Below are 15,121 nucleotides of genomic sequence, written 5' to 3'. Positions count from 1 at the left end.
ACTCTGCCTCACCAAGACAACATTGCGCAATCCTAAGAATGAAGGCTTTGTCTTCCTCTTAGGAAATGCATATTTCTGCCTAGAAGCGGTCCTCCAGGGTTATATTGCCCAATTCTGAGGAATAGTGACTGCTAGACCAAAAAATTGCGCAATGCAGTCACTAAGCCCGCAACCATTGCCAGCGGAAATTGCACATTGCGCAATTCCAGTAGTCAGTTAGCCAACCTGGATTGCGCAGTCCAATTCCAACAGTCAGTCAACCTCCCCAGACAGCCTAAACTGCCTTTTGCATAGTTCTGGCAGCCACTCAGCCAGGCTCCCAAAAGAAATTGCACAATCCTTGCCTATCAATCCCCAGGTATGTTGCATGTCTTTCCTCAAGTGTGTTTTGGTTTTCGCTGACATATTTCTTGCCATGCATGTCACTTTGTCTCCAAGTCTAGCAGGTGTTCGTCCACCTCTTTGCAGTTCAGAATAATGGCCTCCAAGAGAGAAAGATCAAAGGACACTGACGGAAGTGCAACTGAAGCAGCAGTTGAGCGAGTGTCTGCAAGTCTACCAATCTATGAAGATACCAAGTTGATTCTAGACAAGGACATAATCTGAAATGGCAAGAGGTCAATGATGCATTTGCAAGCACATTTGGGGAAGACCTTGAAGACCGCCAGTAATATTTGAAAATCCATAAGTCGACTTAAACCGGATTGCATGCAGGGATCCCGTGCTTCCATGCACGGACATGATACATTGGATCGTCTCGCACACTGATCCTGAGACGATGACATTGAGCATTGTTAGCGGGATAGTGATTGCTACCTTTAGGGCACAGGGTTATGATGAGATGTATCAGATGTCGGAGCCCGTGACCATCATGGAGACACCCTTCAGCGTACCTAGAAGCAATGCCAACTCCATAGACATTTTGAAGAATTGGGTGAAGGAGCCAACTAAATTAGGATGACATCTAACCAGGTCTACAAGACGAAGATGCTGCGGAAGGCGTATCAATAGTTGGTCATCTTTGCATGCCGACTATATGGCCAAGAAAGCACGGAAACCTTCCCACATAGATAGGTGATTGAACTGGATCAACTGGCCAGAGAGGGCAAAGCATGAAACTGGTCCAGCATGTTGGCTCATTAGCTAAAGGAACAGGTAACAAGGGCTCGACAGCCGCCCAAAGGTATGCAAGCATAAATCTACATGTCTACCTACATCTTGGATGCAATCTGCGCCCGACAGGAGTTCCCGGGCTTGAAGTGGACATGGACACTGACAGAGACTACTGTGAACACACTGTAAAATGTTATCCAAATGCAGCTTCAAAGGAGTTATCACACGGCTATCTGATCATTTTGTCACCCCAGTTTACAAGATGATATTGAACAAGATCCACCTTGCATGTCAAAGGCAGCAATGGAGGCATTGATAGACATTGTTGATTGGTATGCCTCACTGTTCGGCACCTTCATACGAATGTACAGCTTGGAGAAGCCTCCGCATGTTCTATCGAAGTTTGCCTTGGACAAACTTGTCATGCAGGAAGTAGCATATCACATCTTGGCAGGATTGACAACTAGGATGCACCGGAAGAAGAAGGCACATTGGCTCGCTCTTCCGCTGCGCATTGGCTTATACGAGATCCGGAGTTTCAAACATATGGATGTCGAAGCAGAGCAGATGAAGAAGTATCCATTCGACCTCCAAAGTTACAACCCGATGACCCGCATTGTCTTGTGAAAGACCACTATGCAAGAGTACAGTTCAGCTGGATCCACAGGGCATGTCATTGGGAAGAGGAGGACCCATGGAGATATTGTTACAACTCTTCCAAACTCAATGAAACGAACGTGAAGTAGCATCCCAGAGAGCAACAACAACATCAAAGGTGAACATACCAGTGCGCGACAAAGGCAAGAGGAAGATTGTCGATTGCATGGAGGGAGAGAAAAGTTGCAAGTTCCGAGTAGACCCACTTGTGGAGAAAGTAGCTATGGCTATAGAGGCGAAGAAGCAACAACGCGATAAGTGAAACGCGCAAAGGTAGAGAGACAAACAGAGAATGGAGGAAACGAAGGAGTTGCATGAGTTGAAGGAGCAACCCTGGAAGGAACAAGAGATGCGCAGACAAGAGAAGGAAGTGCAACAAGAACATGTACAGCAGGGGGCGCATCTTGTGCAGATGGATGAAACAACGCCCATATAGGTAGTGGACTCATCAAAACAACTAGCATCAGGCAAACAGGGTGAGCCATCACAGGAGCAGGACTTCGCTCAAGAGATAGAGCGAGCACTTGAACAAATGGATACAGATATGGAGCAGTAGGAAATAAAGCAAGACATCGACCTCATGCCTCGCCACCAAGAGGTCAACCCGCCTACTTCACCACATCTAGAAGACGAGCAAGTCCTAAGCGACCAAAGAGACACTGAGATCCTTGGAGATCATCCAGAAGGAAAGATGCACAACATCTCATTCGACGAGCCTCAACATAGAGTTGTGAAATCTCACAGAATGTCGACTCCAGAAGATTACACATCTCCTGCGCAGTATGAGGAACGAGTGATCGTGTCTAACGTGCACAAACATCCAATAACATTGGTCGATGCTACCAAAGCTTATGTCAAAGCCACTAGCTCGAGTGTTCGCTTTTTGATAGCTAAGAATGAGTGAATGGTGAAGGAACTACAGATGGCCAAGCAGGGAAGAGAATTGGTTACCGCATCTGCCCGAGTAGAACTGAAGAAGGCAATACTAGATGAAGTGTTGTCCCTTGACACAGTCATGCGAGCTTTGTATTCCAAGTTTGGTACCGTGCACAAAGCAATGGTCCATCTCAACAGATGGCAGCAGCAATGTGATAGAAGAGCACGTATCTTGTTGAGCGTGCATGCTGTTGTTGATTACATGCAAACATGGACAATGAGATATAAAGAAGCCCCACTTCACTTGCCTAAGATGATGAAGCCCATTCTGGTCGAGCTGAAGGCATGCATCCGGAGTCAGATCCAGAACTATAAAGAGCTCTCGCAGCTCATCACTAGTCTACAAGCTTCCCATGCACGTGTATTCAAGAGTATGGATGTTGTGGTCGGTACAGGTCCGACTAGAGCTTGACTCGTACTCTAAAGAGTTGATACGCATAGCCACCAGCGCAGACTTGCCAATTAGTGTAGACATCATGCACAAGTATGTTGTTGGTCCGACCACCCTCAAGACAATAATGCACATGCTATTAGACGAGTTGGACACAGGAGCCCGAGTAGTGTACCCGGATGTTATGGAGGCAAGAGTCAGGATCCAGAAAGATGTTACCTTGGAGTACACGGACACCATTGCGGACTATCGATCTTAGCATCATTTTGCTATTGTCGATCATCAAGAGGATGTAGAAGAGTTAGACTTCCCACAATTGTCCAAGTCATAGTGACGTCTTGCATGGCTTGCTCAAGCCATTTTGTCTCACGTGGATAAATGTGCATTGTAATGTAACGTCTTGTCAAGTGTAAGTTAGAGTGTTGATAGTTGGATGTAACAGTCATAGAGTAGATGATGAGTCATGAGGGTAGATGAACTGTCACAAAGGGACATGTCAAGGGTCACCCCGCCCTTTGCTATAAGTAGTCCCTCATAACTCATTGTAAAGGCTTTTGGTCAACCAAGCTTCGATAGGAGAATCTCAGAGAAAGCTTGGACAATATTGTAATGCACCTTGGCTTCTCCACTGCGTAGAGCTAGTATATCTCTTTGGAGGAGCATGCGGTTGTGGCTGTAACGTTCCACTATTGGAACTAGTGGTTGGACATGGATGTATTGTATGACTAGAACTTATACTTCTTAATATAACAAAGCCAACACGTTTTCATGCATATGTTGTTACTGTTGTTAGACTATTCTGATTGTTGTAGCAATGTATGTTATTTAACTTATGCATTTGTGTATGAACTATTTTATATGCAATTGTATGAATCTTGTTGCAAATGTGTTGTTGGTTTGAACATCACTTTGGATTGCTTGCTATCTTGCTTTCCAGTCGGTGATGCATCTTTGCTCGTGTGTTCCCTTCTAAGTCGAGTACTATTACAAGTTTCCAAGGAGCGCATTCACCTTATTCGCCATGTGTTAGAAACACTCATACACCTTCCTTGACTCGCAGTAGTTGTCACACCCTTGCTACCAGCAAGGACATCTTACTTGTCTCTGTGCGAAATCGCGGTCAAGGCATTACCGTACGACCCACTGCTAGGACTCCTACATAAAACGGTCTGAGTTCTAATTGGGAATTGTTACCGAGGAGATCCCCTGACATGTTGGCGGGTCTAACACCATTAATAAGTTGTTACAAAACCAAAGGAGATTTTTGTAGATGAGCTTGTATTTAAGAGAAACCTCTCAATTTTCGAAAATTCTTCTCCAACTCCTCAGAATCCATGCCCAATGATCACGACTAAAACAAGAAATGACGAACTCTGCAAAATGGATTGTAAGGATTCATTCGAATCTTCCAATCTATGACACCTATTACAAAACTTAAGGGGGTTTTGTTATTCAACTCGTGTTTGACAAAAACCTCTTTTGGTTTTTCAAAATCCATTTCTAGTTGTTCAGAATCTGATTTTGAAATTAACTGCTAAAACAGTAAAAAATGCAACAAATCCCCTACAGCAAAAACACAATGACTGGGCGCAAAGAACTCATCTTTTACATACTTTTGATCATCCCCTATACTTCTTGATGTGCCAAGCAAATAGAAGATAACTCCCAAATCATCAGACACCCATTGAAAAACACCTGTCTAAACTTGTAAACTTCCATTCATAAAGATCATCACCTACAACAGAAGCGCAGTGAATTTCATTTGCATATGTTTGATTAGATGTTGGGGCCTCTGACCGAGTAAAATAGTTGGTAGATGATGTTTTCAGCCTTAAAAACTTCCTTTGAACCCTCACATGTGAAAAGAAGAGCAATAACACTACTATTCCTTCCATTTAATATCCTTTGATAGCAGCACAACAAGAAAGCGCAACAAGTTAAAGGTTATGAGGGTTGCAAGCTTTATTGGATACTCTCCTCAATTGCTAAAGATGAATCTATCAGTAGACGACATGAATTATACTAGAAAAGAGAAATTTGGAACTTGAGGATGGTCGTGGTAGCAAGAAAACCTTTGATTTGTAGAAGCACAACACAAAGGGAAAGCACAACAACAACTTGTAATGATGATGATTTGATGATTTGACCTTGCAACTGACTTGAAAAGACACCACTTGATTCGACTCAATGATGAAAAACCCAAATCCGTTATTATCTTCACTCAAAAGACTAATAACTTGATCTCTAAGAGATCATAGCAAGACATTAAAAAATGAGCAAAATAATAAAAATACTACTCTTGACTTTGATTACTATAACATATGACACTAGCAATATGCATGATTGTTCATCAAATGGCTATACTAAACATTGAAGCACACTTGTGAACCCTAGATGGATCCACCAGACATATATCGCAAGGTTTTCGTTCTGATATCTAATTAGAATTGGCCATGCCAAGTTCTCAACTAAAACACAAAATGATAGACAAACCAGAATAATCCAAATGTCTTACTCCACTCCCCTTTTATAGGCTTGATAGACTCTCTAGAAACCTATAATTTATTGTTTTTCTCTAAAAATGGAAAGAAATACCATGGAAAAACACCATGAGTGAATACCGCAGCAAACGATAACCAAATTAAAAAAAAAAAATATTACACTTATTCATGTGTACTCTATTATGCCCATTATGCATCAAACCTGATATTAAAATTAGTGCTTTGAAGGGTTAACACATCTTTCAGGCGTCTTCGAGTCCATATGCAGTGGTTGAAGATTATCTGGAGAGCATTCCAGAGGTATTCCAAGTACTGGTTGGACTAGTACCTAGTACCTGGTTCTTAAATTTCTTCATGTTTCTTCTATTATGCCCATTATGCATCAAATCTGATAATTCAAAAATGTGCTTCGAAAGGTCAATATGTCTTTCGGGCGTTTTCAAGTCCATATGTAGTGGCTGAAGATTCTCTGGAGTGCATTTCAAAGGTCGGTACTGGTTTGACTAGTCCCTGGTTCTTAGATTTCTTCATGTTTCCTCTATCATGCCCATTATGCACCAAACCTGATATGCAATTTAGTGCTTTGAAAGGTCAATATATATTTGAGGCGTCTTCGAGTCCATATGTAGTGGTTGAAAATTCTCTGGTGAGCATTTCAAAGGACTTCCTAGTATGGTTTGAGTACACCCTGGTTCTTAAAGACTCTTTCTTGCAGCAAGGTGGATGGTTCTCTGTCTCTAAGGTTTCTTCTAGAATTTCTCCATTCTTGTTCCCTTACATTACATGATTTTTATGGCTAAGCCATCTCGCAGCGTCAACACTTGTCACGCACAAATAAGCGAATCATTGCACAATGCACTTGGCGAGTCTACAGACCACAGTGGCAAAGCATATTTATGTGTTTACACAAGCAGGGTCATCAATTGTGTAGGAAGAATTTCCTCTCAGTACTGTAGACAGATGACGCCATGAAGATGCCATACTACATGGAAAGGTGTTACAATTAGTGAAAAATCAGAATTTTTTTAACACGCATACGAGAGATGGATCAGAGTGGCCTTCACTCATTCCAGTTACACAAAAGGCTGTAACAATCCATGATAGAAACCTCAGACTGCAATAGAAAAGGGTTTTCGAAATTTGCATTAATGGGCATCTCTACCTCCGAAATGCCCTGGCAGCCATAGACAACGTCATTAAGGTTGTCATTATTATTTCAAAACACTGTGAAGCGCCCACCGATATAGATGATAACCCATGAAAGGCAATTACAGAAATGCCCCAAAAAAACAAAGCCGAAGGGCATCCGAATCAGTGCTATTTCCCCGCATTCTGGCATCAAAATCAGCACTATTCCTCATGGTGAAAAGGCCAAACTTAAACCCTTCTCCTGGATTCAACACAGTGCAGAATAAAAGCAAAGCAGGAAAAACAACCGAACAATAACTCGCTAACAAAACCATAGTATGCATGCAGACTAAAAAGGTTCGACTGCTTCATTACAAGGTTTAAAACTTAAACTTGTTCTTGTTTTTGTTTTAAACAAATAATAGTCGGGAACTAACAAGTTCCCCTGACATGTAACAATCAGCAAACCAGCCACATAGGTTAGAAATTTATAGTTTAGTTTATGACCATAGTTTATGACCAAGACTTTCGGAGTCAACATCCTAGACTCTAATGGCACATCCATCCTTCCAGCCTTACTAATTTAATTTTAAAATTACAATTACAATTAAGATAAATAACAAATACAAATTGGTATATTTTTTAAAATTACAGCTAAGATAAAAAAACAAATTGATATATCAAACCTTTTATTTGCGAGACAAATAATCCCTTTGCATACCTTTTATTTGCGAGACAAATAATCCCTTTGCATTAGTAATTTAACTGTCCAACCAGACACCAAATTAATGTACTAAAACCCTTATTTATAATACTTCCAATGCAGCAATTTGACCATTAAATTTACAAAGATGTGTGTATTCTACTCCTCTCAATTTGGACCTACAAAAACCAAATGTTCTTAACCATGTAATCCAAATTAGAAATAACTACACAGTTAATGGGTGCAAATGATGCACGTTCCCAGCGGTGCACACTCCAAAACAACAAGGTAGCCAACGTAATGACTGGCCTAACCAAATTCCCTCGGAGTCTGGCCTAATCAAATTCCCTCGTAGTCGCCACCTTTTAATGTCCCACCAGCTACGATCAATAGGCATCTCTACCTCCGAAATGCCCTGGAAGCCATAGATAACGTCAATGAGGTTGCCTTTAAAGTTCCAAACCACTCTGAAGCGCCCACTGAGACAGATGACAACCCAAGAAATGCAATTACAGAAATGCACCAAGAAAACACTAAAGGGCATCCCAACCAGTGCTATTTTACCGCATTCCGGCATGAAAATCAGCACTATTCCAAGTGGTGAAAAGGCCAATCTCACCTTAACTTCTTCTCCACGATTCACACTGTGCAGAAAAAAACCAGAGCAGGAAAAACAAGCAAACAGTAACTTACTAACAAAACCGGAGCATGCATGCCGATTAAAAGCAGGTTGAGTGTTTCAGTACAAAGCTTCATTTATAACAATAAATAATAATTTAATTTTAAAGTTATGGTTCAGCTAAACTTCAAATTGGTGCACCAGGCCTCTTGTTCGTGGGATAAGGAATTTTTCCTGCTCACTAATTTGAGTGTCAAGCCACACATCAAAAAGCCTTCTTGTTTGTGGAATAGGGAACTTCTTTGGTATAGCAATTTGACTATTAAAATCTAAAAAATATACCTACTCTACTCCTGACGTCTTAAATAAAATAAAATAAAAACATGTATTCTTACCCATATATTAAATATAATCCAAACTAGAGATAACTACACAGTTATTGGGTGCAAGTATATACATTTCCACTGCCATGTGAGCAGGTAGCGATGCACACTCTAAAGAATCAAGGTAATGACTAGCCTAAACAAATCCACTCGGCTGTGTTCCAAAGGGCCACCTTTTAATGCCCACTAACTATCAGCATGTATTCCCTAAATTGGTGACATCCTCCTCATCCACAGTGGTACATCTTAAATAAAATAAAATAAAACATGTATTCTTAACCATATATTAAATATAATCCAAACTAGAGATAACTACACAGTTATTGGGTGCAAGTATATACATTTCCACTGCCATGTGAGCAGGTAGCGATGCACACTCTAAAGAATCAAGGTAATGACTAGCCTAAACAAATCCACTCGGCTGTGTTCCAAAGGGCCACCTTTTAATGCCCACTAACTATCAGCATGTATTCCCTAAATTGGTGACATCCTCCTCATCCACAGTGGTACAGTTGACTGGGAAATCGAAGTACCCAATTGACACCCACTCTTAAGGGTGCTCCACTACTGGGCTCCCTCCCCTAATTCTCTCAAAATTATCATCCAACTATATATAGCCAAGGCACACCACACAATTTTTAGACAGACCGACTAAAGATAAAGGAGAATGAAGCCAGGGTAAATGTAAACACCCATCTAACTTTATAATTCAAGAAATAGAAACAGAAAATACTCAATATATTATTATTTCATGAAATCACTAACATAGAAGAATAATTATTTTTTATTCCACGTGTAAATCTGTAACCCTAACATGAAATAAATACATGATGAAATAGAAATCCAGATGTACATATAGTGTGGATAATTTGATATGTAAAAACACAAAATATCAAATATTTTAGTATTTCATGATACCACTGATTTAGAATACAATTTGATACAACCACACAGTGAATTAAATATCCAAAAAAGAATTAATCATTGTAAATTCAGTACAGAATTTGGTATTTACACAAATGTACGTAAAATAGGAAGTGATGAAAAATTGAACATTGAGATGAGATTCTTGAAAGAATGAAGGTAGTCCTGGAGATAAAAACAATCTAATTTTCCTGCTATGGCATTCCTCAGTGCTCACATAAGAATGCTAATAATACTCGGCTAAAAATTCAATGAACCATGTGCCCTAAATTAGTAAATACATAATTTATGCTTCGTCTTCTCCTTGCTTGTCCAGCCTATGTATTTATTAATTAATTTATGCATTTGCACTTCCGTTGTGTAACAAATATTTTCTACTTGCTGCAGATAAATCACAGAAAATACCAATATCATAAAGGTTTTGCAGTGCTGCACAGGGCATGCACCGTATGCAATTTCCATTTTCCTTATTACCCAATGGTGGACGGAGTTTCCTCCACGGTAAACGCATCTACACAAGTACTTTCCAGGCACGTCATTCTCCAGGAAATGGATGGATACACCCTTAGCGCACCTTCGTACGAAACACCCTTCGCTTTATACCGTTCAAAAAGGCATCCATAACCAATATGAAAGTGCTGTCATAGCAAAGTTTAAACTTAACTTCATTGCGTGAGTTTTGAGTCAATTTCCACATATGTGACAAGAAATGTCACCACTTTGAATTGCTCACAAAGTTTCATCAACAATTCAGAATATGCCACCTGCCCTGCCAAAAATTTGATGTTTCAGCTCACTAGAGTCCAGGAAATTACCATCACTGAAAGTGTCTATAAAAACAGTAAATATGATTGCAATGGGGTTGTGACCCATTGCAGATATTTCTTGGAGCACCTTGTAATAACGGCAGTGAAATATAACGAGATTAATATGGCAGGCCTTCTGTCATTTCTCAGAGCAACCTTTCTGGCTCCTGAAACTGTCCTTTTGGTTACAGAGGATATTGTTTACTAGAATATATCACATTGTCATGGTCAAACCCTTTTTAAGATCTTATGCAATAGTTTCTTAGCCTCTTCGGGAATACTGTTCTTGCATAGTCCATGCATGAGAGTGTTATATGTAACACTATCAGGGACATGACCACTATCATTCATCTGTTGAAATAATTTTATTGCCTCCCTAAATTTACTAGCATGACAGAATCCACCTATCAATGTGTTGTATGTAACAACATCAGGGCTTAGACCCTGCTTTGGCATCTCATGGAAGATCTGTTGGGCTGCCTCTATCTTGCGAAGCTAGCAGAGCCCATCTATTAATGTATTGTAGGTAACTAGGTTAGGTGCGTAACCTTTCTCCAACATGTCTTGAAGGACGTCCCTGGCCTTCTCCATGTTACCCACTTTGCAAAACCCATTTATAAGTGTATTGTATGTGATTTCATTGGGCTCATGGCCCGTTTGCACCATAACATCTAACAGCCCGTGAGCGTGTTGATGCTTGCCTTCTTTGCAGAGACCGTTAATAAAAGCATTGTATGTGATCACATTGGGAGTATACCCTTTATCCAACATCTCATGAAGCATTTGGGTGGCCTCTTGCAACTGTCCTTCCTTGCAAAACCAATTTATAAGCGTATTGTATGTGATTTCATCTGGCTGGTGGCCTGTTTGCACCATAACACCTAACAACCCAAGAGCCTGTTGAAGCTTTCCTTCTTTGCAGAGCCCATCAATAAAAGCATTGTATGTGATCACATTTGGAGTATACCCCTTATCCAACATCTCATGAAGCATTTCGGTGGCCTCTTGCAATTGTCCGTCCTTGCAAAGTCCAGCTATAAATGTACTATAGGTAACTCGGTCAGGCCTGCAACCCTTCTCCAACATATCTTGATGGAGCTCCCTGGCCTTTTCCAGATGACCCACCTTGCAAAACCCATTTATAAGTGTATTGTATGTGATTTCATCAGGCTGATGGCCCGCTTGCAACATAAGATCCAATAGCCAAAGAGCTTGTTGAAGTTTGCCATCTTTGCAGAGGCCATCAATAAAAGCATTGTATGTGACTACATTGGGAGTATACCCCTTATCCAACATCTCATGAAGCATTTTGGTGGCCTCTTGCAATTGTCCTTCCTTGCAAAGTCCACTTATAAATACAGTATAGGTAACTCGGTTAGGCCTGCAACCCTTCTCCAACATATCTTGTTGGAGCTCCCTGGCCTTCTCCAGATTACCCACCTTGCAAAACCCATTTATGAGTGTATTGTATGTGATTTCATTAGGCTGATGGCCTATTTGCACCATAACATCTAATAGCCCAAGAGCTTGTTGAAGCTTGCCTTCTTGGCAGAGAGCATGAATAAAAGCATTGCATGTGCTCACATTAGGATTATAGCCCTTGTTCAGCATCTCGTTTAGTAGCATGGTGGCATCATGCAATCGCCCTTCCTTGCAGAGACTATTAATAAACACATTGAATGTGACAACATCAGGACATATGTTTCTGTCGAGCATTTCAGAGCAGAGTTTTCCAGCCTCCTCCAACTTGCCTTCCTTGCAAAGGCCATCGATCAGACTATTGTATGTAATTACATCGGGATTATAACCTTTTTGTGACATCTCATACAGTAGTTTCTTGGCCTCTTGAAGCTTACCTTCTTTGCATAGTCCATCCATAAGGGTGCTCAACGTGATTATATTAGGCTCATGACCTTTCTGCAGCATAACAGCCACCAAGCCGAATGCCTCGTGGGTTTTCCCGGTCTTGCATAGACCGAATATTAGGGTATTATACGTAACAACATTAGGATCTTGTTCTTTGCCCACCATTTGATTGTAAAGGTTGACAGCGTCCGCTATTCTGCCCTCCCTGCAAAGCCCTTTCATGAGGGTATTGAAGGTAAAGACATCTGGAACATACCCATGTGCTTCCATTTCATTAAACACTTTGAATGCATCATTCATTCTACCTGTTTGACAGTGGCAATTGATAACAATATTTAAAATTGTGACATCTGGAACAATACCTGCTTCAATCATAACTCTGTAAACGGATAATGCTAACTCTTGTCGATTCCCTCGGGCTAGGCTCCTCAACAAAATAGCGCACGTCGTGAGAGATGGAATGGATTTGGCTGAAGCAAGCATCTGGTTGAACGTCTCCACTGCCTCTGGAAGCCTGTTGGTGGAACACAATCCTCTAATGCGCCTCTCTGGGTTGCCATGGGAATTGTAGGAGTGTGTAGTACCAGAGGAGTATGCGAGTTGGCTTTTCACAGGGAAAATGATATGGGCGTTATGCTTATTGTTGTTGCTATTTGGGGAATGGCAAGGAGAGGGTTGAGGAATAACAGCAAGTGAAATCTTCGAAACGGAAAGCATCGTGAGCAGATTCATATGCACACTGACAATAGTTGGAGTCTATCTGTCTGCAACAGTTCTCAACACTTCAAATCGGAACGTTCTTCGAAACGGAAAGCATCGTGAGCAGATTCATATGCAGATTGACAATAGTTGGAGTCTATCTGTCTGCAACAGTTCTCAACACTTCAAATCGGAACCTGTTGCTTTAATCCTGTGTAAGCATATAGTGTGCCCTAGCTTCGGCATCTATCTCAATTCACTCATTCGTTGGTGTACTCTAAAGTAACAACAAATATTTCACATCTTCCCACCGTCCACATGAGTTTGTTCATCTCCACCAATATTTCAAAGAACATTTTTACATCCACAACTGTTTTCCATTCTACCTTCGTGGGCTATATCACGGGACATTAAATTCTTAGAAAGTGCAATTTATTTGGAGAAAGAAGCCCCCCACATTCCTCAAACGGTTGTTTGAAAGAACCCCTCCACACTCTATAAATACTGTCGAGCATTCGATTTTCGCGACGACCACTAAGGACCTCCAACGGTCAGGGATGTGTGATGTGTGGTTTGACGGTAAGTCACATGGGCGAAGCCTGGGCGGACCGAAGTTCAAATCTCATTGAGTACATTAGCCTGCTGTGGTGGCAGCTAGAGGGGCGGATTCCCCTTTCCCGTTGAGTCTGCTCTTGCTAAAATCATAGGAACTTAGCATAACTGATTTGCAGGTGATTGGTTATGCTCTTGGTGTTATAGTGGCAGCAGTGAGGTTTGATCCTGGGTCTCTCCTAGATTAGGCCAGGCAGTTACCGATTCACCATGTGGTATAAAAAAAAAAAAGATTGTCCATGAATGATTTTTATATGCCAAACCAACTATAAAGACGTGGATCATACAGTGATATGAGGTTCAACTGTAAGTTTTCGGGGTGTAACTCACAAGATAAGGGTTCAAATCTCATTGAGTATATATGACATGTTGTGTCTTGGCTAGAAGAGTAGGCGACCCCATAGCGGACGTCTCGGCTCTTGTTGAGGCATAAGTTTCCTGCTATTGTGCGGCTTGTAGGCGGTTGCACGTAGCGTAGGTTTATAGTGGCAGCCAGTTAGATTTGATCCTGGGTCTGTTCAGGATAACTCTCACCAGTTACCTAGATTTAAAAAAAAAAAACAATAAAGACGTGGACCCATACAGTGATATGGGGTTTAACGGTAAGGTGAAACCCACGAGATGAGGGTTAAAATCTCATTGAGTATATATATATGACCTGTTGTGTCTTGGCTAGAAGAGTAGGCGACCCCATAGCAGACGTCTCGACTCTTGTTGAGGCATAAGTTTCCTGCTATTGTGTGGCTTGCACGTTGTTGCACGTAGCCTAGGTTTATAGTGGCAGCGAGTTAGATTTGATCATGGCTCTGTTCAGGGTAACTCTCACCAGTTACCGATTATCCTAGATTTAAAAAAAAACAATAAAGACGTGGATCCGTGAAGAGGAACCCTGTGCTTTTGGATGTAAATAAGTTTGATCCTGGGTCTATTCAGGATAACTCTCACCAATTACCGATTATCCTAGATTTAAAAAAACAAACAATAAAGTCGTGGATCCGTGAAGAGGAACCCCGTGCTTTTGGATGTAAATAAGTTTGTGTGACAGACAAGAACTTGGAGGGTGGAATCACAAGTCTTGACTATAATGTCCCCGATTTCTTGAGCACGAAGATAATATCCTCGATTTCTTAACTATCTCCTTTAGGCAAGCAAGAAGGGAAAATTACTAAAGAAACAAAGCAGTTTTTCACAATTCTCTTGATATTATTATTATTATAAATAAATGGACAAATTATCGATAATAAAAAAGGACCAAACGATTACTAATAAAAAGGGGCAAAAAGCCACTTAGAAGAAGTAAGTGAATTCATCAATAAAATAATAAAAAGGGGGAGTTCTAGAAGATTGGAGAAGATCCACTGAAATGTTATAAAAAGGAAAAAGAGGTAATTTCTCATCATTCTATCTTTTGATGAAAAGAGGTAATTTCTCATCATTCTATCTTTTGATTTCTTATTATGATTGGATTTGAGCTCAAGCAAGTCTCAACAAGAGGGTTTTGAGTGAAACTCTCAAACTAGTTTATGTGGACATCCCTTGCCACGCTAGCTAGTATTCTACCAATTTTGGTGGACATCCATTGCCACCCTAGTTGGTCACTACAGGAGGTTATTTGGGATTTATCATTTGTGTCTAATGTGTAAGTGATCTTCAACTATTTCTCAAGGTGCCAAAGTGTTATCTATCTGTTGAAGTTTGAGTTAGTGGAGATCGAATTCGTCTTTAAGAGGTTGAGTTCAAAATCCTTGTGAAAGTTGAGTTAAATTTTCTTAGGAGGACATAT

At 40.8% G+C, this 15,121-nt stretch overlaps 1 protein-coding gene across 1 annotated transcript; it reads right to left on the bottom strand.

Annotated features, from left to right (window-relative positions):
- Positions 1–9,433: 9,433 nt before the first annotated feature.
- Positions 9,434–13,067, bottom strand: LOC149163788 (uncharacterized). The gene has a single exon (XM_089431861.1). The coding sequence runs from the start codon at positions 12,757–12,759 to the stop codon at positions 10,657–10,659; it is 2,103 nt and encodes a 700-aa protein (XP_089287987.1). The 5' UTR covers positions 12,760–13,067; the 3' UTR covers positions 9,434–10,656.
- Between the last annotated feature and the right edge of the window lie 2,054 nt (positions 13,068–15,121).

This window comes from Pinus tabuliformis, chromosome 5_1 (assembly GCF_031772625.1).
Source record: "Pinus tabuliformis cultivar Carrire ecotype Pingquan chromosome 5_1, CPIR1, whole genome shotgun sequence".
Taxonomy (NCBI): Eukaryota; Viridiplantae; Streptophyta; class Pinopsida; order Pinales; family Pinaceae; genus Pinus; species Pinus tabuliformis.
Note: the sequence above shows the minus strand (reverse complement) of the source record. Positions and strands in the feature narration are given on the sequence as shown.

Coding starts and splice junctions, on each gene's coding strand:
- LOC149163788 (XM_089431861.1), bottom strand. CDS start 12,759: ATGAATCTGCTCACGATGCTTTCCGTTTCGAAGATTTCACTTGCTGTT.